We start from the raw sequence: 24986 nt of genomic DNA, 5'->3' as shown, positions 1-24986 counted from the left end.
TAATGAATGAGAAAACTGTTATGGGTAATATTTTCACCATGCAATGAATAAATAATGCAAATGTTGCAAGAACAACAACAGGACCAGCAAGCACAATAAGATACAATATGAATGCAAAAGCAATTTATGCTTTCAGCCTCATAAAATTAATGCTGTCGGCAAACATTTCCCATATCTGCCCAACCTTAACAAATCAACCATTGTTCAGATTCAGGCCTGACCGTCTGGAAGGGGAAGCGTGATCGTCAAGACTGCAAATGTTAGTGTTTTCACTGGATGTTCGCATGATATAGTGTTTTGAATGAAGTGTGGGAACAAGCAGGAGTAAAGTAAACTGTATACACGCCACTGTCAGGCACTGTGGGCAAAAGAAACTTCTTTCCTGTTTTTTAAGCCCCTTGGAGAACAGCGCTGATGGTATTTAAACAGAGCAGCTTTTATGTTGGATAAAACACTTCATATGTGACAAAGTCACAAGGACGGATATGATTTTCCTGCTGGCTTTAAAAATCTTTGAAGCAATAAAAAACATACTATTAAATTAAGACTAATGCAGATCTAATGGGAATATAGTTGTGAGTGTCATCACTCAATCTGCTTTTATTGAAATGACAAGTCACAGAAGCAGGCGCACTTGGATGGTTTTGACAGTCTGAGCTTTGGGATCATCATGTACTCCATAAGTGTCTTGAAAACAGCGAAAGAAACAGACAGGAACATGATGGCGAGTCCTTAATGTGTAGGTCAAATGAAAGGTCACGCTGTAATATCCAGCTGGGATGGGGACAGCTGTAGGGAAACACTCTGCTGAGAGGTATACAGTTCACTGAGCAGGACACACACACACTTACACTGTCTCACTGTAAAAAAATGTAACTGGATAAAATTATTTAATCTGTCTTAGGTCTGGTGTTATTCAATTTTATTTTAATGGCTAAACCTTTGCATTGTTTGCATATTTCTTCCACGTATTACTATTCACAGAATTTACGTAGTGCTTGTCTTGTATTTTTGCTCAAGAAAGGGGTGAACATCAATAAATGGCTGTGAAAGTGCAGCCAGATTTTTCATGGTTGTCTTTTTCTTAAGTACTTATTGATTCTCCTGAAAATCTTTCATGGATCATACCTGGAGGTTCAGGAAAAAGGAGTTTTCATCTGCATCCATGTTTATTACTGATTACCTTTCCTCTAGCGCCACCATCTGCTTAAACTGAGAACCCTGTTTCATCTGGCCAGTGAAATGTTGAATGTTGGCAAAAGGCTGCCCTCTGCTGTACAATCCCCAAGTTGTCTCTCTCTCCCCCACACCTCTTTCTTTTTGGCATGATATACTTGGAAATTATTCCTTAAAATGAGAACAGCCAACTGTGGAAATTTTTAGTCGCTGAGGAAAAGGATCCTCTCCGCCCACCAAGTATGAAATATGTCAAATATGAAAATGGACCATTTCAAATAATGTCTTTACTTTCAAGTTTGAATGGACTTTCCACGTTGAAGCATCTAAAGAAAGAGTTTATAAAGGATGTTTTCACCTGAGAAAAAATGCAATGGGATTGTCTTTGTGGCAACAACAACAAACAGACACACATCTCTACCTGTGTCCTTCTGCAGTACTGCTGCACAGCCTACAGATGGCAGCAGCTCTCAGTCACCTGAGCAGCAGAAAATGACTTCAGGCCAAAAGCTGGCCGGGTTTTAAAGTTTGCTCTTGTTTGTCTGAGAGTGTAAACCTGATACACACCTTTGAGAAATGTGCGTAGTTGGAAAATGAGAGGTGAGTTTGTGGATGTGACTTTGACATTAGAAATGATATTTGTTTGTGAATGGGCAGGTCGTCCTGGGAAGTGTCCCCTGGCCCAGTGTGGGGGTCCTCCGCCTCCTTCCTGCCTTTGGATCAATCTGCGGCTCTGAGAAACGAGGCGGCGCTTGGACTCGCACCCAGCGGAGGGTCATATCTCAGCTTGGGTTTATTCCTCACCGGGGGAGCCCTGTGCAGCTGAAGGAAAAACACAGTGGCAGGAGTCATTTTCGTCCACCACCACCATGGAAGTAGGCAAAGGAGAGGAGCGGCAGAATGAACAGGCAGCGACTTTATTTAGGAGTGCCGAGCTGGAGAGTCAGAGGAGAAGCAGTGGACGGACAAAGAAGAGGCAGTGTAGAGTCATTTGTGGGGTATGTCTGAAAACACTCACCTACCCTGTCCCTTTATCTCCCCACCTAACCCCTCACACCCACAGCTTTCCTTCACACCCTTTTAAAATCCACTTTTAGCACTTTTATGTCATTTGAACTTAAAATATTCCAGTAAAATTCTCACTTCACTGTGGAAAGCTGCACAACACACTCCAGCTCCTCCGTTGTTGGGATTTTTTTTTTGTGAAATATAATTGGAAACGAAATAAAATGTCTGTTTTGGGCTTTTAGCCTGCCCAAACAAGAAATTTGCAGGTATCACTTTGTGTTCTAAGAAGTTATGGTTGCCTTTTTGTATTTTTAAAATTTAGCTTGACATTTTACAGACAAAGTAGTTTGTTGTGAGAATGACCACAATCAGTTGAAGTCATCATGATGTTGAAGAATCAAAAACCACTGTGTCCATTTCTCCTCTGCTTTCGCTCAGCGCTGAGTCCACAGCTGACACATAGCTGAGACCAACGGTGTGAAAGTGGAAACTACATGTTTTCACTCAAATGCAAAGTGACACGAGCCAGGAAGCGCCCATGCAGGTGGCATTGATTTACAGCTGTGGATATAAAGCTGAATGAGACAGTGAAATATCAGGATGGCTTCGTCCTGGAGCACAATCTTTGTACAAACAACCACCAAAGCCCACAAACTGTAAACTGGCTGCAGTGTATGAGCAACAACAGCAACACATTGTCACAACTGATCAATCTCATGTTGAACAAACAAAAAACACCTTTAGCCGGAGCGCGTTCTTAGAGTCAGACAATCAGTCACCATGAGACTTTAACTTACCAAGCTCATCCTCTTTATGCTGTTAATCCTGACAACTTTCAATTACTTCTACCTACTTTGTGACCTGACTGACACTCTGTTGGAGCATTTGAAGGATTATTTACTTCTAGTTGGTCCACAAGTGTATTCTCAGCAGAGACTTGAGGTCTCAGAAAGGAACACCAGCCTATATTGTTCACAGTTCGAAGTGGCATTTAGACTAACCACGCAAATTGTGGATGACGGTGAAATCTGGAATACATTTGTGGGATTTACATGAAGGCACAAACCATTATGTGAAGAATTGCATGGGAAAATGTTGCTGTATGTTTTCATGGAAGTGGATGTGACCATGTTTTTTTTTTTGTCTGAACAGTTTGTTGTTTTTTTCTTTTACAGTCAAGCGAATTGGTCAGATACATAAATTGAGATTGTTTGCCTCATCGGTGAACTATAAACTCTGCTGATGGGGAAAATCCTGCCATCCCGAGGCAGTGTACACATCTTTCAAACCATTCTTTTGCAAACACCAGTTAAACAGGAAGCAGCATTTCCAACTGCTGTCTGCTTGGCATTGATTAGATCAACATGCGCTCAAGTGAAGACAGTTATATGTTCTGTCCTGTAACATAAGAGCTTCTATACATTTCGTAGTGGTTGTACGAAAAACGGCTGTTGGTGTTTATGACTTTTACATAATCAGGAGCTTAATTCGTGATATCCTCATTTACTGCTTCCCAACTTCCAATGGGCTAATCACATCTTTACTGTATAGACAATAGTGTGTTTTCAGAGTCAGACGAGTAGGTTTCCACCAGACAGACTGTTTACTTTCACAGCCCACAAAAACCACATCTAAAGGCTTTCCCCAGGAGCCAGGTCTTGCTCCCTCCCTCTCTGGCTGTCTCTCACCCACCTATAGCTGGAAAAAAACGAGTGCGCATGCTGTATCCAGACACCGTGCACACATACTGTAGCCACGTACAGTATTTTCATACCTCTCAGGAATTCCAGGTCTTGTGAATGTGATTCACACTAAATGGATTAAATGGGTGGTTATTTCGGATGATTCCCACACCTCCTTTTGCTTTTGAGACTGAACCCCACTCTTTGACAATGTTGGATTTGGGAATAGTTGAAATAAATGAATGAAAAGAGCGCGGGGATTATATAAACTGACACTAGATCAAAATGTTTTAGAGTTTCAAAAGAATCAGCTTTATTTATTGGATTAATGTCAGATACATTTCAGTCTCAGTTTTTCAGAACGCACTGAAACAGGTTAATCTTAATTAGAAAAGGTTGGCAAGGAGATATGGACAGTCCTTTTGACTTCATTACATTGAGATAGTACTAAAATCTTTTGAAATGTCAGAGGAAATGGGATTCTTCCAGAAGTGGAAAGCTACGATAGAGAGGAAAACTATACAATATGTATGCCGTTCTAGAGACTCACTCTTGAATTGTTGCTTTCAGCGGTGGACGTCGGTGTCCTGCAGTTAGAGCAGTATAAGTTTCAGCTCAAACAGTTGTTACCAGGATTAAATGGCCTGCAGGTGATGCATCACAATGTGGTTAAAAAAACAAATACAAACTATCTGTAATGAATTGACAGATTAGATCTCTAACTAACTCTTAGATCTTTAACTCAAGGTTTCAAACCAGCTCTCAAGCTCCTTTTATAATTAAAGAACTCATGATAGCTGCTGCGGGGGCTTAAAAATAAGCAACAATGACAAAATGCTGACCAACCCAGTGTCTGTGTAAAGTGATATTTGAAACCTCTGTGCATACTTTCTGTATTTAAATGAAGTTTTAATTGTTTAAAACTGCAATTAACTAACTAATTACTTCATTTTTCACTCAGGAGAAAAAAACAGGTTTGAAACTTTAATGACAAAGAGTCTTCAGCCAGGTAGCAGCTCTGTGAGTCTTAATTCCCGTAAAGACTGTCAGAATTTTGGGTCCATTTATTGAAATACTTTGGTGGATCTTTGAAAACCCTGACCTGCACCGTAGACATCTGTCCAGCAAAATTACAAACAGTTGCTGAGATATTTTAGTCCTAAAGCGGCGTAACCATCCAACATTGCCATCTATAGAGCCAAAGCTCCTGCTGTGGATGACAAACTGTCTTTCTGGAGTGTAGCTGCACCACACTGTCTGTTCTATTGACTGAAAGATAAATCTTTATGGTTCTGCTGAAAGTCCTGATTAATGGCTTCTCTCAGGGAGAGAAGGGTGGTTGTTGTTTTTTTTTTTTTTAGTTATAGAGGCATGGAGCTCTCACTAAAGTATGTCGGGAGAATCAGTAGATTAACTTTTAAATTAAAGGGTTTTTTTTCTCCACAATATCTACTTGTTGAAATTTAATTTCATCCTTTTAACTCATCACTGGCATTAAAACTTAAAGATGTATTTTTCTTTACCGTCTCTTCACCAGAGCCAATTGCTCCAAACACTTGAAGGGATGTTTGTTGTATGTAATTTATCTTCAGTAATCTTCTGACATTTGGCTCTTCAGGTTTTTCTGCTGTGTCTGCTGGTGGTCATCCTGGCTGTGGCGTTATCGCTGAGGAACCGCAGTGCTGGGAAAGGTGGGCTCCACTGTTAGTTAACTACAACCTTCATTTCGCAGTTCAGTTTATCTTTGTCTTCATTTTACAACAACAGTGTGGTCTCAGTCGCCGCAGTGAGCAGCAATATGAGGAGAAGGGCTTTTTCAGGGAGTGCTTGTTTGAGTTTGGCTGTTGTTTTTATCTCAAATAAATTAGATCAACAAAGAGTCCACGCATTATCCAAGTGTAGTGGTTCTCTAGGGAAGGAGGAGGTGACCACTCAGTCCAGACGGGCCAAGCTGCAGGCTTTTCTCCCCCTCAGTTTTATTTCTATGCTATTTATTTCCTTGATGAAGATACAATCAGAGAAATGTTTAGATCTCTGTTTCTCACAGAAACCGTTAGCCTGCTGTGCAAACCAATCGATGGGACTATGAAACATGTCATCAGCTTGCACGTGTCTTTGTTGACGTGTTCAGCATAGCCACCGTTAGACGAGTGGTGTTCATAGGATGCCTTAAATCATAAAATGTCCCAGTCAAGTTGAGCGTTAAGTGCATGTCCTCAAAGTTCCTATCTTCAGTCTCCCACATATGAATGAATTCACTGGGCTTATCTTCCACAGAAAGAAAGTCATTATGAAAAAAAAAAAACAGAAGGAAAAAGGGATTATGATGCAACAGCCTATTTATGGACAACAAACTGTTGCTGGAGAATCAAAATACTGTGGCTGCAGCTGAGAGACACGGACAGAAATAACCATCTCACATTACATTTTAGCGTATTCAATAAAAGCTGGGGAAAACGCACACCGAAACTTGTGTCTGCCTGCGTGCTGCCTCTGTGAGGTTGTGCACCTAATGTCCGGACTCTCTGGAAGTGTAAATGTAGCTAATGTACAGCCTGCCGATGTCCCACGGCTGCTCCCCCTGAGACTCTAAGTGGGAGTATTTAGAGCGGCAGTGAAGGCGGCTCAAGTTACCATCCAGCTACTACAGAGAGAAGTGTGAATCAAAGTGAGCAGGATTTGTCTCTCTCAGCCCGGAGTGCACTGAATTTTCTGCCCGGTGTAAAATATGTCATAAATGCACAGTTCAGTGAGACAGGAATGTTCCCCCGGAGTTTGCCATCTTTGCTTCAGCTACAGACTCCCTCTGGTTAGACATGAGCAGTGGCGTCAGTGTGCGCTTTGTTGCAAACCACCATGCCAAAACACCCCTCTTCCATTTTGGTGGCAGCCGTGGTGAGTGTGGCCAGCTCTCCTGAGCCTGGGTGGGGTGCTCTCTCTCTCTGCTGCGGCATTTCTCCTTTAACTTATATTCCCTCCGCAGCTAGCATGAAAGACATATGGGAATAATAGATTTAGAGTTTTTAAACTCACCCAGACTTGGCTTTACTCACATCTATGCAACTCTGCTGGAACCTCTGCATGTTTCACAGTGCTGCTTTGTTGGTAAGGTCTTTGGAAACAGATTAAAAGAAACAAAAATAACCCAGGGCTTGACTTCTTCCTAGAGCCCGGCAATCTGCAGAGCAGAATGCTTAGAGCGGGTTTTCCTGTGGATTACAGACCACAGCAACTTGTCTCCTGAGACGGAGCATCCCCGTGTTCGATCCAAGCCACAACTGCTGGCCTGGAGAGGCAGTGAGGAGGGGCTTTCTCACCGACACGCTAAGACTCCCTCTGTCATGTGTCCAGTCAGTAACAGACTTGACAGATGTGTTGGAAAGGCAGCTGCTTGGAAGGTGAAAGAGGTGGTCCAAAGTTTCCTGGTTGGAGCTACCTTCTCTGTGGGAAAGTCTCAGTTAGCTCCAAACCCTCGAAGAGCTTAATAGCAGATTTTCTCCCTTTGTGTTGCTTGTCGTGTCAACTTTGCCTGACCTCATTTCAACAGTGCCAGACAAACGCACCAAGATTTATTTTTAAATGGAACTTCATTGTAACATAAAAGTGAACATTACAATGAAGCCCAAAACGTCCCCGGTGAAGTGTCTGGTCCGTTCACATTATCTATTTCTCTGTTTGTTTGTTTTTTCAATTTGAATGGATCACACGACTGTGTCTCATATAATAGAGGTCACTTGTAGTGATGTACCCAGGGAGAGTTGTCACCAGCCTGCTAACACAGCTCTGTGGAACATTTTTTGTAAAGTTCAGCCTTCAGTTCTTCTTCTGATGCTCTCTCATCATTATCATTTTCAGTGGAAAAAGATCTGATACACCTACTGTGCACTATTTGCCCAGCAGCAACGCAGTTCTGCCCACATAACTGTGTTTCATTTGGCACAATTCAGACCTAGGTCATTGGCTTGTGTCTGACCGATATACAGCCCATGACCTTCCAGTGGGACTTCCACATATGTGCTGATTCTTGCTGTTGGTTGCCAGGTTTGGCAAACAGCCAGCAAAATTGTGTGCTCTCGCTCCAAAATAGGTACAGCTTGTAAACATAGCGGAATATTTATAAAGGCTTTTTTTTTTTTTTTTTACAGACACAGTAGAAGGAGATGCTTGAATTTGGCTTATTTTTTATCAGCTGTAAAGCATAAAAAAAAAGACCAGATGAATTAGTTTCAGGTGGTGGTGTAACTATAAATATAGTGAGTAATGCTTTATGATGGTCACAAACCCAGTGTTGTTAATAGCATTTTTTTCTGCTGATATCTGTAGTGGAATAATTAATTCCCCTTTATTTCACTTTTACTGTCTCATATTTAGTACGTGTGTGGGCCTTGACTTCGCACAAGCATGAGGCTGGTCACACACAAAACAATCACAGCTCTGTAAATAAATCTGTTTTTCGAACAAAGTTCAAATGGTTTCCATTGTGAGTGAACACAAGCAGTCCAGCCCAAGCTCTGATATGAGGATCTGATAGTTGAGTGTTATCTACTTGTTCGTGTAGCGTTTGGCACCAAATGTCCATGTGTGCCTTTTATACAGCCCAGCCATGGGGCTCATACTTAGGGAGGACTCCGAAAACCTTCAGCCTGTCTCCATCTTTGGTCATTTTATGGACATGTGGATAACAGAGACACATTCGCTGCCTTTGAACTTGCAGTCAGATAAACAGCAACCCTATTTAATGTGCGTAATGTTAACAGTAATGGCCCTGAAAATGTGATTTTCAGTGAAGGCAGAACAGCGCTCAGTGATTTCTGTGTCTGTTTCAACCCTTGAACTTTCATGCACCAATGAAACGGCTGCTTCTTCTTGATTAAAAACAAAAACGGTGGGAGCAGAGGGGCTTCTTCTGAGCTGAGCTGAAACAAAATGTAAAGCTCCAAAGAGATGATAGGAGCTGCAGATTCCTGTTCTTTACCACTTCATCAACACAAGCGACATTGGAGTTTTAAAATTTTCTGTCCCGACGTGAGGAAGGTTTTATTTTTCTTTTTAAAGTGGTGTTTGTTTACATTATTACTGCCTTAAAGTCACATTAGCGCGGAGAAGCATTATTATCTTTATTCACTAACAAGACTCCTGTTTTCCTGCAGAAGGGGAGAAATGGCTGGTGGAGCCCATCCAGGAAACTCAACCGCTGCTGTGTCCATCTGGGTAATGAAATATTTTCGCTGTTATCATGGAAACAATAATGTTTTAAAGAAGATTGTTTGAATGCCCTCTGACACAAGCTCTCATCCCCCTCTTTGATGATATCATGCAGCGTGTTTTTCACTTCAAAATAAAGCTATTTGGTTGCGTTGACCACAGTTATCCTGAGTTGCCGCCAGTCAGCAGTTCCTGATGGAAATAAAACTGACTTCAGAGAAAACTTAAGGAGGTTTTTGTCACTGTCTGGCAATTCAGTCTTACCATCTTATTCTTTTTTTGGAAACACATAAACAACCCAAACACAGGTCCTGTTTTTACAACCGTTTTGGTTTGGGGAACCATAGTAAGTTTCTGTATGGGAAATAGGCTAATGACTCTGAGTAATCAGGCTCATGTTGGTGTGTGTAAGTGTGGTCATGTGTTTTGTTTTTTTTTTCAACAGTGTAACCCCTGACGCACACACATTAGACCATGGAAAAGAACACAAATGACTCCAAATGAAGCTATTTTTGGTTTTAAAGTATATTTAAAGAAATGAATGTTGTCTATATTTGTGTCATTTACTCTCTTGGGTTGGTTCATATTGTTTCTGATGGTAAACCACATTTTTATTTTCTATTGAGGTTTGTTCTCTATTTGCAAAGAAGACGCTCCAGTGGAAAATGCTGACTGCAAATGTCTTTGTTTGTTCATTTCTAAAGTATACAGACAATATGCAGACAAATCAGTCACATGAATTGTAAATGAAAACACAAAAGACTAAGATAGGAAAAAAAAAAGGATTTGTGATTAAAATTTCACTTTCTGAAATTCCGTTAATTGATTTTTTTTTTTTTTTTTTAAGTGAGTGTGTAAATTCATCTTTGTTTGCATTCATTAATCTATTTCTAAATAGAGTGCCATAACTATTAATCACTCCCATTTGTAATTCTTCATTTAAATACAAATGAATAAATAGACATAACTTGGATCTATGAATGAAATATTTGGTGAAATAGTTTATGAATTGGAATTTTTTTTCTAGTATAATTAGATATCTGTGGACAAAATGCTGCTTCTTCTAGAGTGGTACTGAATTCGATGCTTTATTGTTCTTACTTATTTTGAAAAAGGTTCTCATTTAACATCAGTCATTTCTATGATCATTCATTCATTCATTCATTTATGTTCTACCTCTTGTCTGTTCCTGGGGGATGTTTCATGATACTGTTGCAATTTCCTATGTGTGTTGCATCAAGAACAAAGGGTGGATGAAAAGATGTGATTCAGATAGTTCTCCCACGAAAAGGGCTGGGTTCAGAAATCTGGTGATTCTGTCAAAACTGAGTCTTTGATTTGTCAAAGTCTAACACTCCCTTCCTCCTCCTCTCTTCTTTTTGGAGTCTGTTGTTTTTTTTGTTTTTTTTTAAGATCCATTTCTTCGTCCACTTTCAGGCCAAGACAAAAAGCTGCTTTGTGTTCCCTCCCACACAGACGTACTGTACGAAATGAACTTGCGCCACCGCAGTCGTGTCTCCTGCTCATTCTGCTCATTCTTCTCTCGGGCAAACCTGACTGTCCCATAAAAGCGTCACTCTTCCCCCTCTGTCTTTCTGCTCAGTTTCTCCAGGTCCCCTCTCATCCTAATCTCCTTGGACGGGTTCAGAGCTGAGTATTTGAAAGATCACGCCAGCCACATTCCTATCCTCAACAAGTTACGTAAGTCACCAACACTGCTGCCTCCACAGCTTTTCATAGTTTGCACCACATCTTAGTGTGACTGAACATTTCTGTGTTGCAGGAAATGCTGGAACCACAACGCCACACATGAGGCCCGTTTATCCCACCAAGACCTTCCCAAACCACTACAGCATTGTCACTGTAAGTTTATCTCTGGTGTGTTCATGGAGCCACAGGTTGATTCATTGACTATAATGGGCCAGAATGTCCAACTTGTTTTGCTAATGGTGGAAGAACAGATGTATTGTGCAATGCAACGATGCAAAAATGCTCCTTCACAATGAAAAGTCAAAGCAAAAATCTCTGCATGCCAGATGAATGGGCCTATTTTCCATTATGTTTGTGTGTACTTTTGTATTGATAGTTAAATTGTTTTTGTTTTTTTTTTTGCCATTTCGATGTCGAGTTAATGATCATTGCTTTAACGTAGTATTTCTATGTTCCTAATATCATCTATCAGTTTTTAACTAACCTAAAAATAACTAGTAACTGAGACTGTCGAGGTCTGTGGCTATAAATACTTAGCAAAACTCAACTAAAGTAGTGCACTCGAGTTATCATGATGCTTTAGCCGTTAGTAGGTTATGGTTTAATGCTTAACTCGTATATGCAGAGGCTTTTCCACATGATCGTGTAGCCACTTTGACTTCATGGAGGCCTAATAACTTACATGTTCTTGTGGAATGAACCATAGCACAAACTTGGGGGGGAGGGGGCTTACAGAGAGGACTTCACCTCTGTTGGCTAAAAACAGACCCTGCAATTAAAATAAACTGCTACAGTTGCCAGTAATATTTAGGTTGGGAAGCTCCAAAGAGGAGTTTATCTCTGTAAATCTGTGCAGCGACAGATAAAAGCCTCCTCACCTCCAGGCTCTGTTTTGTATTAACTTTGTCGCTTCCTGCAGGGTCTTTATCCCGAGTCTCACGGCATTGTGGACAACAAGATGTACGATGTGACCCAAAATGTTCTCTTCAGCTTGAAAACGGAAGAGAAATTCAACCCAAAATGGTACCAAGGAGAGCCAGTAAGTGAATCTGTGCAAACAACAAGTCTTTTAAAGCGATAAAGACGGTTTGGACCAGTCTTTGTTTAAAAAAAGAAAAGAAAAGTGGCCATAGTAGGGCAGTTTCCGGAACAATCTGATAGTCTATGCCAATGTAAGCTTGTGAAAACAACACACCCTGATCCTGCGTAGGAAATTTGATTTTTGGCTGTCAGACCATGCTGTAATTTGCTGTCTATAAACAACACAAGAGCAGAGAATCGTCTCTCCCCATAATGAATGATATAATCAGGAATTCAGTCTGTGCTGACAGCGTGTGGGACCTGCCAGCTGTACTTGTTTAGATGGTTTGCGGTTTCATTTTAGATGGGAGGCCCCTTAAAAATCACTTTTCTGCCGTGTGACAGACCGCTCCTCCAGGAAAAAAACACCATGCAGCGGTCTGTATGATGGAGGGAGTAGATGATCCCTGCAGAGAGATTTATGGTGTGGAAATGCATTCCAGCGTAATGACACTTGATCCATTACAACTAAATGCATCTGCCAAAATATGTTGAGAAGCATGCTGCATAAATTAAGCACGTCTGATCAGTCTACTAGCTATTGATTTAGCATAAAAATACGCAGTTCATTTCCATCAGACCTTCCTGGGCTTTTCTTCTTATGGGCTAAACCGTGTGATAAATTAGTTTGCTACTCGTCTAGGGTTGAGTCTGTCTGAATTAATAATGAGCTCCAATCAGTTCCTTCCTTTCTTCTCCTCTCACCTCTTTCCATTTCCTGCGCCTCTTTTTAATTTTTTTTCCGCCTTATCTCCCCTCCTCAGATCTGGATCACTGCCATGCATAACAAGTTGAAAACAGGGACCGTTTTCTGGCCGGGTTCAGATGTGGCCATCAATGGAAGCTTCCCAAATTTCTACAAGAAATATGACAAGTAAGTGCAGTTTTCATAACAAAGAATTTTGTGGCATAACACAGTGCTGTATTGATGTATTTATAAATAACATGGTGCCTTTTTGCTGCACAGGAGCTTTTCATTTGAGAAAAGACTGACGAAGCTGTTTGACTTGCTCAGCTTACCTCAGGAAGAAAGGTGTTATCTTTTTTATTGCATTTTTCATCCTTACAAATTACAATTTGTGTGCGAACAATCTTTGAACTGTTTTGCCCACCTTTGTAATTTTAAGACCTGACTTCTACACGTTATATCTGGATGAACCTGACTCAGCAGGACATCGTTACGGGCCAGGAAGCAAACAGGTTAGTCATTCAATAAACATTAAACCTGCAACTGTGATCTAGTAGTATATATAAGACAATTGCCTAATAAAACAACAGACCAGACTGAGCAAGTGAAAGTATGAATGAATTTGTTGGGACAGCCGTCTGACACATCCAGTCTCTGAAGTTTTCTTTGTTGTAATCACTCTTGGTGAGGTGATGACAGGTTTCTCTTTTTTCTTCGTCTTCGGGGGTTGAAGATGTAAAAAAGAAAAAAAAAAAAATCAGCTGAATAAGCTAGACAAGACCATTAAGTTGGTTTAAAAAAAAATCATTTGCTATCTGTCAATAATTTATTTCTATATAAGTTGTTTTTACAGAAGGAAGGTGAGGTATTTGTGGACATTGTTCTCCTGGAGCAGTGACACATTAACTGCATTTGCTGTTTAGGTCATTCAGGCCTTGGAGAATGTGGACAGGATTCTGGGTATGCTGATGGACGGCCTGACAGAGCGAAAGCTGCAAAGCTGTGTCAACCTGATGATTGTATCTGACCACGGTGAGGTGACCGCATGGTTGTGATACAGTTTCCTGAATACTGCAAAAGAAACTAATCTAAAAAACTTTAGAGGCTGAAATTAAATAAACACACAATTCCTTAAAGAGTGGAGAGAGAATCCAGATTTTTAAGCAACAAATGTCTTTTTTTTTTTCCTTATTTATTGTCTTTTTCTTTAGTTTTCTAAAACCGCTCCTTCCCCAAATCTGTGTGGTATCACAGTACCAAGACATCGTTTCGGAGTCTGTGTGCCACCGAAGTCAACTTTAGCGGCTTCACGTCAGCTCCATTTGTTTAACTTGGCTGAGTCACTTCACCTGTTGCAGGAGAAACTAGAGGACCATGCCAAAGGGCTAACTGATTAAAAAGAAGGAGCCTCTCAGTTTTGTATTTGGAGGACATTTTGCGTAGAGACTTTCTGTCTGTAAACCCAACTGACATCTGGAGACCTGATGTTTAGGCTTGTAATTTGCTAAGTTTGAGATTGAGGCGTGGCAGCACTAGGCAGTGGCCGAATTGATCAAAGGCATCATTTCCAGGAGAGCAAATGGAAGATATTTGTCTGCAATGTTTGTAATGCACCAGCCAATGATTGCAAACGTTTGTGCACAAACGAAAATTTCCATGTGTTGTAAATTTTAACAGTTGGGAAATGGCTTCAATGAGAACCCTAACTTTATAGTCTTCAGAAAGAAGTTGAGCAACATCAGCATGAGTAAAAAAAAATAGACAAATAAATAAATAATTTGGACGCATTTATGTTTTTAGGCATGGAGGTGGCTTCCTGTGACAAGGCATTCTATGTGTCAACCTATCAGGAAGACACTCATGCCTTCATGGTCATCCAAGGTCCTGCTGCTCGGATCAGACCGTCTCGCCTTCCTGAGAATTACTTCTCCTGTGAGTTCCTGTTGATAATATCCAGCTTGAGCTCCGCTGTTGCGGCATCACTCAGTGCCAGTTTGTATGTAACCAGTCTGACTCATCTCATCCTGTCTGTCTTTCCTCAGTTGATTACGATGGCCTCGTGAAGAACCTGTCGGTATGCGAAGTATTCTAACTGTGGCCCTTGTATAGATAAGAAGAATGAAAAATTATCTGCTTGCTTAGCTTCACGTCAAACAAACCCATTCCTCGCTCTGCAGCATGTTGATTCTCCTCTTCTGTGTGTGATCTGAAGTGCAGGGTCCCTAACCAGCCAATGAGGCCGTACCTCAAAGAAAACCTCCCCAAAAGGATGCACTTTGCCAACAACAAACGCATAGAAAGAGGACATCTCTATATGAAAGAGGGCTGGCAGGCAGCACTGTAAGTCAAAGGCCAGTGTGCAGTTTTCTTTTTCTTTTTTTTTTTTTGACTATAAAACTGGTGGATTCGAGATGTATTAGTTTTTTCATCATCACTGTTGACAGAAAAAAAATACAGAAAGAGCTGCTGAAATGCAACACAACTGTAACACCACTGTGTTTAATAAAAAAGCCTGTAAAAAAAACTGTAGAAAGGAAAGCCAAATCCTCAGAAATGAGATTGAAGCTGTGATAAACCAGGATTATCCTTTGCCACTGCAATATTACAGCATGGAAGAAAGACTGGAAAGAGAGCAATTTGTTAAATGCAAAAGGGTCATGGATTTGTATTGTTACGAACCCGTTAAAGGAGATTCTTTTCATTCTATAATGAAAATAATCGTAGCAAAGTTTTAAAATACAGGCTTTTAGTGATCTATGTCAGAATAAAGGCCGACCAAAAGACTGCCAGTAACATGATAATATACTGTTGTTGTTTTTATTTATTCATTTATTTTGGGGCATATTTGGCTTTATTTGAATATCCATGGTGAAAATTGAGTCGATCAATTATTCATAATTTCCCAATAATGTTCACAATGTTGAAGTTTTTACAAATAGCTTCTAACAAAATTGAATTCATCAGCATAACAGATAATAAATAGACGCACATGTCAGTCATTGTCATATATCAGTATCATTGACTTTTTGCTTTATTACGTTTTTATTTTGATTTATTTGATTTATTTATTTATTTTCATTTGATCTCCCCAGTAACCAAAAGGAGGTCAAGTACTGCACAGGTGGTTTCCACGGCTCAGACAACATCTTCACCAACATGCAGGTCAGATGGAGGAAGGATGTGTGTGTTTGTAGAGTGTTTATCACCAAACCTGGCTTAGGTAGCGAAAGACAAAAGAAACGTGTAATAAGTCATGAGTCAGATGTGTTCAGGATTCAGCTTCAACGTAACTGAGGCGCAAAATGGGCACAAAATTGCATTTTACTTCAACATTTACACTTTTCATATCTAGGACATCAGGACAGTTGCAGTTTAAACTTTCTTCTTTCAGAATGTCCCAAAGCAAAAAATATTTCTGAAATAATCCAGATCAAATGCAGCGAAAGGGGAACCATCTCTTACTCCACAAGGATTCATGATTATTTTACTCTTTAAATACTTTCTAAACAGTTAGTTTTGCTTGTTATCTTGCACAAGATTTTGTTTATTTTGAGCAGATTTGATCTGTCTTTTTTCTAATTTTTTGTGGCAGACCGGTTCTACACAAATCCCAGTTCCATATGTTTCCTTTATCTTGTGCTGGTTTTGGTTGGCCGATTACAAGATCATGGATGCAGCAGTAATTTTAAGAATGAGTAATATTTGTTTCTAATCTGTATTTGTTTTTTATAGTAGAGGAGGAAAAACATTTTAAGTACACAAATAAGACAAATATTGTTGTCCAGCTCAAGTGTAGTAGTTACACTTCCTAAGTTGCTCTCCGCCAACACAATCACACCTTTGGACTAAGTTTGTGTGTGCACTTTCTGTCCACCAACTTCATGCGAGTCATCACTAAAGCTCTGTCTCTGTGTGTATTCAGGATGTGGTTTACTCTGGAATTACTTGGTATAATTAGCTGGAATCAAGATAAATGTCTGAGTCAAGAAAAGTGAACTCACTTTGCCCGCAGCAGAGCGGAAAAAAGAGAAATTGTTTTTGAAACACTCAGTGTACTCACCTGCAAATATCTCAGTAGTCCCACCCAGGCAATACATTTCCTAGAATATATATGCTTAACTTCAGAGTTATTCAGAGTAATTTTACCTCTTTAGTTCATTTCAAATATTTACCCATGATGGATTCGAGGGAAGCCTTTGAGTGTTTGACTTCTTATTTACAGTTGAAATGAAGGTTTGAATACTTTCCTCCCTCACTACATTCAAATGTATTTGATTTTCTTTTCAGGCAATTTTCATTGGCTATGGTCCAGGATTTAAAAGCAACACCGTCGTCCCACCTTTTGAGAACATTGAACTATACAATGTCATGTGCGGTAAGTGCTTGAACATGCACCAACACACACCTACACACAATGTGGCGAAAAATCTGTGTGCGCTGAAGGGCGTTAATGACTCAGAAAGGCATGAGAAGGAAATGAGTGAGTGCTTGCCTCATAAGGCGTGAGGATTTACAGGGACTCGCAATAAAAGCCACCAGCGGAGATTTCCTCATTTCCTTTGTTTGAAAAGTTGGAAATTGGAGTAACGTGTCTTGTTAGATACGTCAGCTGAGTACGATGTAAAGCTGCGTCTTTTGCTGCATCATTAAGTCGATGAATGAAACAAAAGGTTGTAAAACGTCTCCATGAAATCCCATCCCTTCTTTTCTTCCCTCCTCCAGATCTTCTTGACATTCCGCCCGCTCCAAACAACGGGACTCACGGCAGTCTGAACCACCTCCTGAAAAGACCGGTCCACCTTCCAGTTCACCCAGCGCAGCTCTCCCACGAAACTCCGTGTGGGCCCAACGACCCGGCCCTTACGGACGACCTGCAGTGCTCCTGTGCTTCCCAAACCAAGGCAGCGGTATGTGACAAAGAATAATCGGCCACGCCGCCAACACAGGGATCTCTGTGTTGGTTGAAGAACATCTCAAATACCAGTTAGCTTTGAAAAGCGAGCATTGACCACAATCACCGGATCATTTGAGGAAAGAACATCTCGCCGACCGTTAAACATACGTGTGGAAATAATCAGCTTCAGGATAGTGGAGCAGCTCAGGAAAGATCGCTAATAGAGGGGCGAGTGGAAGGAAGAGTGGAACATTTTTTGGGGGGGAGTGGGGACTCATGAAAATAAGTAAAAGTGTATTAACCCTTTGAAGCCCAGACAAGTTAATACACACCTAGAAATCATGTTGTCTTTCACATACTATTGGGCCGCAATGCCTTGAGCCCCCCCCCCCCCCTCCTTTAGACAAGAGTCTGCACTAGAAGGAAAGAAAAACATCTATTTTTACTGCTCAAGAGAATTAGCATCACTACTTCAAATAAACTCTCAATCTACTGTTTATATTTTCTTTGCTTTTTATGGCTTACAGAGTTTTATCTGTAAAATAAGGAGATACTACTGTAAATATATACATATAAACAATTTACAGTGAACAGAAGTCTGTATTGAGTGGCATATATATTCAGGGGCTGTGCTAATATTGTGCTGGTGTTTCTTTTTCAGCAGAGAGATATGAACAGACATCTCGTGACGACCGATACCAGTGAGGAACATTTTGAGTCTCCTTTGCGTCTGTGATTGTGTTATAGACAAATGTCAGTGTGACATTCATAGGTCTTCCCCTCAGGCACTCAGGTCAGCTTGCGCCGCCTCCACCAGCCTTTCGACACCCCTCGGGTCGTCCAAGCAGGTGCCACCTTTTGTGTCCTCTACCACTCTGACTACCTCAACGGATACAGCAAAGACCACCTCATGCCCCTTTGGGTGTCGTACACCCTCCAACCTCTGGTGAGCCTGCTGCTTTCTCTAATCATACTAGGTTCAGTTGAGCTGTCCCAGTTATATTTCCTCTGTGGTTCGGGTTTGGCAGCGGGTTGGATGAGGTTGTTTGGGATCTGAAACGTTTCTCCAACCAGCTGTTACTCATCCTCTGTGCTCATGTTGGCTCAGACAACTCTTGTCTTTTTCATTATGCGGTTAACTTTGTGTAAATCATGACCTCAGGGAGAGTGATACATTCCCTGGAGAGCTGACACTGTTGTACTTTTGCTGTCAGAACAACAGACCAAGCGAGGATGGATTCTGTTTTAATTCAAGCTCTATTCAAGAAAAGTACAAGCTAAATATGGCTTGCACTGTATTGATTTAGGCTTGGCAGAGGTATGGTTTATGTTTGTTTAGTGTTATAATATACAGTGTTGTGCTCATCCCACTTAATCACCCACATCCATCCGTTTCGCAGCTGGTGGGAGATAACATCTCCATACAGAGCTTGCTTCAAGCTTGTTTGCTTGTTTGTGTTAAGCGAGTGACTGTACAGCTCATCTGCCCAAGCTTGTGTTACCTTTCTTGTACATGCAGGATGTTTTAATGTGTTTCTAATTTAATTGATGTTTTTATGCCTAATTTCCAATGCTGCATTTCTGTCTAAATGTAATAAGAGAGAGAACTAATGTGGTCGTTTTTAACCAATCTGTAATTTATATTATATGTATATATGTGAGCTCAGAATCAATCAGTATCACCAGGAGCTCCAGTCTCTGGTGGTGTAACCATGTTTCCAGTAGTGATTAACTGCACTCTCAGATCTCCCCAGGCTGATCTGAGGGTGTGTTATAATCTCACGATGGCCAAATGGCTCGTCAAGCTCCTCTAAAACCTGTTTCAGACAAAATGTTTTGAAGGATTTTGAATGCGGTTTTCCCAGAGGTTTCACCTTTGCCCTGTTGGTTTTTTTTTTTTTTTGTCCTTTCTCAGTTTTACTCAATTCAATTACCTTATTTTATACTGAAATAAGTAATGTTTTATTGTCAAAGGGAGTGAGATGAGATTATTGTTGTTAGAGCAGAGTTCATGGGCCCTGCTGACCCACATACACAAGTGAAGCCAAATTCGACCAAGTGACCTCACACAACTCCCAGAGTGCTGGTCTGAAGTCCAGCTCCACACTGTCCACTGCTGACTGATCCTCTCTCTCAGACCAGAGTCCAACTGTTGAGCCCAGAGTTAGAGGCGTGTGTTCGTGCTGATGTCCGCATCCCACCGGCCGCCAGCCAGCTGTGTCTTCGCTATAGAAACAACTCGGATCTGTCCTATGGCCTGCTACATCCCCCCTGTGAGTGTGTGTGTGTGTGTGTTGGGGGGGGGTCACAGCTCTTCGTCCCCAGCTGGGTGTTGAATTTAAGTTGTTTAGTTGTTGTTCTCATGTAAAAAGGCATCTCTATGTTTGCGACAGAGAAAGTGTCCCTTCCACCATTATGGAGACGCTGTAGATGTATTGGGAGGGAAATTGAGGTTACAGGTAGCTGCAAAAGAAGAAGAACTCACAGTTCACCAGACTGACCAATATTCCACATTTTATCTTGGTCTGTAGCGCTGCAAACATTAGTCAATGAAATTATTATTAACTTCCAAAATGAACCAGTTCACAAGTAAATCTAAGAATAACGTCAAACGGTTTGCAATTGGACCTTTTCCCTCCGTGTTTTTTTTTTTTTTAATAAGGGTTAAAATAAAGTGCCCTAACCATCTTTCCCACATAAACATGCCAAGTTATAGCTAATTCATCTCTATTGCTTGTTTATACAGTTAAACTCTGACTTCTACAACATGCCATCTGTGTTTTCATCCATGTACAAGCTGAACTTTTTTCCTCTCATTTCGCAGCCCTGAGAGTTAACGGACCTGAGACTGACTCTCTAATCACAACCAATATGGCACCAATGTTCCCTGCATTTAAGGGTGAGTCCATTTTTGTCTGTCGATGGTGGTTGAGATGCAAATGTGCGTCCTGGTGAGGCATGAGTTAATATTAATTCCAGGGAACGAACAAGTTTTTGAGCCAATAAATGAGTAAACAGAGGAGATGCTCTGGATTTCATCTGGACATGACGCCACTCTTTGTTCTGTGGAATTGTTAAATGCTCAAGTTTTCCATGAGCCTGCTCAGTTGGCTTTTTTTATTGCTCAATATTATAATTTTCAAAGCTGATTTTTGAAAAACAGGCTATATTTTAGGTCAGTTGGTCAAAAAATATATATAATAGTAGTCCGAAAATCTGACTGCTGTGATTATATGGGACTGCTGTACTTTAATTTGGTTAAGCAATTTCTGTAAAGCACAATTAAATGTTTAGCCAGAGGAACGTAGCCAGAGTTAATCCTGCTCCCATCCCAGTGCAGACAGAGTTTTCTTCATTATAAGAATCAGTTTAAAGGTTGTTTAATTTAAGCGGATTTGCCAAACTGTGCGCAGACACAGTAGATTAAATCTAGGTGGATGATCGTTGTTGGTGATGATTTCGACTGAGATAAATGTTGATACACTCTCTTGATGATTGTGCTGTTGCTCATTCACATTTTCCTTAATCCGGCCTAAAATCCCATAAGAGTGTGTATCTACCTGCAACTCTCAGCACTACGCAGCACTTCGAAGGCGTTTTGTCAACCTCCTAATGATGAAGCTTGTGAATGTTGGAAGCATAAATATTCATCAGCTAACAGATGCTGCCCTCTGGTGGCACTTTGCTTTTCCTGCACCACGAAAAATGTATTTTCCTTTTATTTGTTCATTTCCATCCATGGTTGGCTGGAATGCTTGAGCCCCATCATCATCAGTTGTGGTGCATTGTTGGAGTGCTAACAGCTGTTTTGTGTTTCCTTTCCAACCATAGATGTTTGGACCCATTTCCATAATGTCCTGCTTCCAAAATATTCACAACAGCTCAACGGAGTGAACATCATGAGCGGGCCGATATTTGATAAAGACTTTGATGGAAACGTTGATGCCATCCCAAAAGAATCACGGTAAAACATAAACTATTGGATAAAATAGTTGACTGGCCTTATTCTAATCAATCAGTAATAAATTTAGACTTATTCTGTAAATACAGTCCAGCATCTACTGTCCTTTTAAAAAACTCACCCCGGGAAAGGCTCTGCGGGTTCGAGAAATGGTTTGTCTCTCTGTAGTAAATTGTGGTTGATAATGAATCACTCTTGGTTTCAGTTTACGAATACTTCCTCTCTTTTAACTGCAGATTTAAAGGCTTCCATCATGACGTTAAACGCATACACAAGCTAATACACACTCACATTTGGAAATGGGGGGGGGGGGGTTTTCGTGAGGACCTTTTTAAAAAAAAAAAAAAAAAAAAAAACCTAAAACCATATGTTGAAAGTCTCAATTTCTCCAGATCTGAAGCCTTCCTCTAATAGCTTGGAGTTCAGTAAATTTCCGAGACACAATTATTTTATGAGTTAAATTGGGCCATAATATATCTGTATTGTCTGCTCTAATTCTTTCAAGGTACTGAAGACACCATTCCTGAATATTTTTTTACCAAAGTTTGAGTAGTTTTAATTAGCTTGAAAAGTCTCTATGATTCTATACTTCATTTCTTAAGCCTACTTAGGTTTTAGAAATGAAAGTATTTCTTGTTTTTCTCTTCCCACATCATAAGTTGAAATGAGGGGTTTCCAGAAATGGGGAAACTGCTTGTTGAACACTGTGATATGCTGTCCCTCCAGAGATGAGGCTCCCATCCCGACACATTTCTTCGTGATTCTTACCAGCTGTGGCAACGCGACCTTTAGCCCTGTTAATTGCCAGGGCCCACTGCAGGCCCGGTCCTTCATACTGCCCCACAGACCGGACCACACAGAGAGCTGTGCTGTGAGTGTCACCACAACTACGTCAGCCCACGTCAGCAGGAACCTGCTGGCAAATTCTACAATTGAAGAAAAACAGCATGATTAGCTGATTTCATTTTGCTTTTGCTCTTAATTTGTTAATCTCCTCAGACCGGGCCGGACCTGATGTGGGTGGAGGATTGGCTACACTTTCACACCGCCAGGGTTCGAGACATCGAGCTCCTGACTGGACTGAGCTTCTACCACAACAGGTTATCTGTGGAAGAGACACTACAGCTCAAGACATTTCTACACACAGCTTAAAATGAGTGACAAAAACAAATGAAGTTTTGAATTTCCAAAGGAAGCCATGCTGGTCTGCACGGTAGACCCTGATCCATGTAGACACCGTCTCCTCTCACTGGGTTTAACAGGCGCCTCGGTCCTAAAGATTTCCACATTAATACCACCGCCCAGCCAATCTTTTTTAGAAAAAGAAAACTTTGTATCCAAAAAAAAAAATTTGTAGTAATTGATTACTCGCAGTTTAAAAGCCATGCCATGTTTTTGATGGTGCTTTTTTTAAAGACAGCCACAGAGAAAAGTCAGTGGGTGTTTTTATAAATGAACCAAAGACAACATCACATCTGTTGAATGATTTCCTCTGATGGGAAAGCAAAAGCTAAAACAAAAAGGGAGAAGCAAACATCTATCGTTCAAAGGAACTTTTATACAGATGCTTTTATTGGTGACGTCCAGGAAGCATTTATTTCTTGTTTGTTTTTTTTGTTTTTTGTCCTGCCAAACATCCAGGGAAGTGGCTGCAGCTGCGAGAGAAACACTCAATGTGTGAATTAAAAAAAAAAAAAAAAAAAAAAAAGAAGAGAAACACTTTTTACATGTCAAATCTTGACACTGTTTCATTGGTTGTTATTGTCTTTATACAGGACCAATGTTTTTCATATTTTGTAAATTTTGTTTTCAGCAATGACATTGACATATTAAGATAATCGGTGTGTGTGTGTGAGTGTGTGCGCGTGCGTGCGTGTGTGACTTATGTGATAAATTGGACCTTGAGTACAGACATGTAATGTTGTCATTTGTTTGTTGTGTGTATTTTTGGTTGGACCCAATGAATTTTTTTCTGTACCTCCTCATGGCTGATTGCACTTTGTGTGCTTTTGTGTCTCTCTCTTGTCATTTCTCCTCTGTGTTTGTTTGTGTCTCTGTAGTTCTTTCATAGTCGTTCTGTATCTCTTCATGATGTCAGAGTGACGCTCTGTGGCTGAACTTTGCATCTAAGGTTTGTATGTTCATCTGTCTGTCCAAGTGCAAATGTGCATTGTGGTTAATTTGTAGGATCAACATCTTTTTTTTCCCACTCCTCAACCAGTTTCTAACTCAGTTTCCAAATCATTTGGGGAACATGGGAATGCAAAATTTCACAATGGGAAGTCTTAACTTCATATAAAAGCTCTTCTAAATGGACTGAGTGGCTCCAATGTAATTCTTTATAAGCCGTTCCATCCTGATATGTGCAGCAAGCTGAGACGTTCTGCATGTACAGATCATCTTTCAGATGCAAAGCAAAATCAGAGATATTATCAAGCAGCACTTGCTCCGTTGGTCGTCGTCAGACTGCAACAGCATGTGTGAATACGACAAGGAAGGAAACACAAGTTCTCAATGTTCTGCTCAGCGCAAGCAGCAGCAGTTTCCTTAAACTGACCAAACAGGCAATGCATCGAGCTTGGAGGTAAGACTGTGCAGCTTTTTGCACTGCACTCATTGTTTCAGTGGCCTAGTTTTCATGTTTCAAACCAGAGCCTGCTTTTTGCTTCTTTTTTTTTTCTCTTTTTCTTTTGGACTGTTGTAAGATGTGCTTGATTCACACATTCATTTTCAGACCTGTTGGCTGAGATGTAGCAACGAAGCAGTGCTGTTGAGTAATGTTTTGCAATAGCAGCTCATATTTTCAGGCACTGGATGTTTATGTGAATGCGAAGAAGTATTGGCATTGTGCATTTATAAAGTCATACATGGGATAAGAAATTATACCAACTTTCATGTTTGAATGTTTTAAGGCAGGAGTCTTGGAGTGTAATAGTCCAAATGAGTTTCCTTGTTTCTCCAATTTAACAGAGAACAAACGGATCTGCTGGAAATCACACAGAAACCAGCACAAACTCAGTGTGCAGTTCATAGCAGGGTTTGTGTGACTTCATCTGGCCTGGCAGAAACAGGCCACTGTTACTAAAATAAAAGACCCACAGCTTGCGTAACAGGATAGTGTGGTGTGTGTTAGCCTGTGAATGGTGTCGTGATAGTTTGTGGGTTTTCACTTGACGTGGCTGCAGTGGCTTATATGGATTTGATATATGCAGCCATTCATGCAGGGTCTTCCGGGAAACCCTGCTCTGGATGGGAAACAGGCCAGAGACCTTGACTGTTGAGGTCTTTCACATGCCATTCAGACACCATATTTGGGTCCTGAGAAAATTAGTCAGCTGTCTTACTGTCACTGCTGTGGTGGGCTGATGTTGGTTTCTGCCCTCCTTTCTCGGATATTAACTCAAACTCGCCACTAAACCATGGAAGCTTGAATCATTATGGTACTTTGCATCGTAAGTGTGTGAAGTGACTGTGCTCCTATCAGACTGATACGCTGCTACGCTGTTAGTCATCAGATGATGCCTCAAATCTCTGACCAGCATGAGGAAATGCTTCTTGCATCACGGTGTTCCTCAGCAGCAT

At 40.7% G+C, this 24986-nt stretch overlaps 1 protein-coding gene across 3 annotated transcripts; it reads left to right on the top strand.

Annotated features, from left to right (window-relative positions):
• The first annotated feature begins 1956 nt into the window (after window positions 1–1956).
• enpp1 (ectonucleotide pyrophosphatase/phosphodiesterase 1) lies at window positions 1957–23720 on the top strand. Of its 3 annotated transcripts, XM_029496238.1 has the most exons (23): window positions 1957–2174; window positions 5485–5557; window positions 9017–9077; window positions 10675–10772; window positions 10855–10934; window positions 11701–11820; window positions 12626–12735; window positions 12829–12894; window positions 12989–13061; window positions 13473–13581; window positions 14350–14481; window positions 14592–14623; window positions 14762–14889; window positions 15642–15711; window positions 16837–16924; window positions 17272–17456; window positions 18105–18144; window positions 18229–18389; window positions 19581–19716; window positions 20268–20342; window positions 21275–21407; window positions 22131–22275; window positions 22404–23720. In XM_029496238.1, the coding sequence occupies exons 1-23, from the start codon at window positions 2046–2048 to the stop codon at window positions 22554–22556; spliced, it is 2397 nt and encodes a 798-aa protein (XP_029352098.1). In that variant the 5' UTR covers window positions 1957–2045; the 3' UTR covers window positions 22557–23720. The 3 variants fall into 3 exon arrangements, with proteins under 3 accessions (XP_029352098.1, XP_029352099.1, XP_029352100.1); XM_029496240.1 differs by lacking the exon at window positions 9017–9077 and having other exon boundaries at window positions 2111–2174; XM_029496239.1 differs by lacking the exons at window positions 5485–5557; window positions 9017–9077.
• The last annotated feature ends 1266 nt before the right edge of the window (window positions 23721–24986 follow it).

This window comes from Echeneis naucrates, chromosome 24 (genome assembly GCF_900963305.1).
Source record: "Echeneis naucrates chromosome 24, fEcheNa1.1, whole genome shotgun sequence".
NCBI classification, from domain to species: domain Eukaryota; kingdom Metazoa; phylum Chordata; class Actinopteri; order Carangiformes; family Echeneidae; genus Echeneis; species Echeneis naucrates.
This window is presented reverse-complemented; position numbering and strand designations above follow the sequence as displayed.

What these genes read in the sequence shown, in the direction of transcription:
- enpp1 (XM_029496238.1), top strand. Translation starts at nt 2,046, where the DNA reads ATGGAAGTAGGCAAAGGAGAGGAGCGGCAGAATGAACAGGCAGCGACT. An exon ending in GCCTCGTGAAGAACCTGTCG is followed by an intron (nt 14,624 to 14,761) that starts GTATGCGAAGTA and finishes TGTGATCTGAAG; the next exon opens with TGCAGGGTCCCTAACCAGCC. An exon ending in ACTATACAATGTCATGTGCG is followed by an intron (nt 16,925 to 17,271) that starts GTAAGTGCTTGA and finishes TCCCTCCTCCAG; the next exon opens with ATCTTCTTGACATTCCGCCC.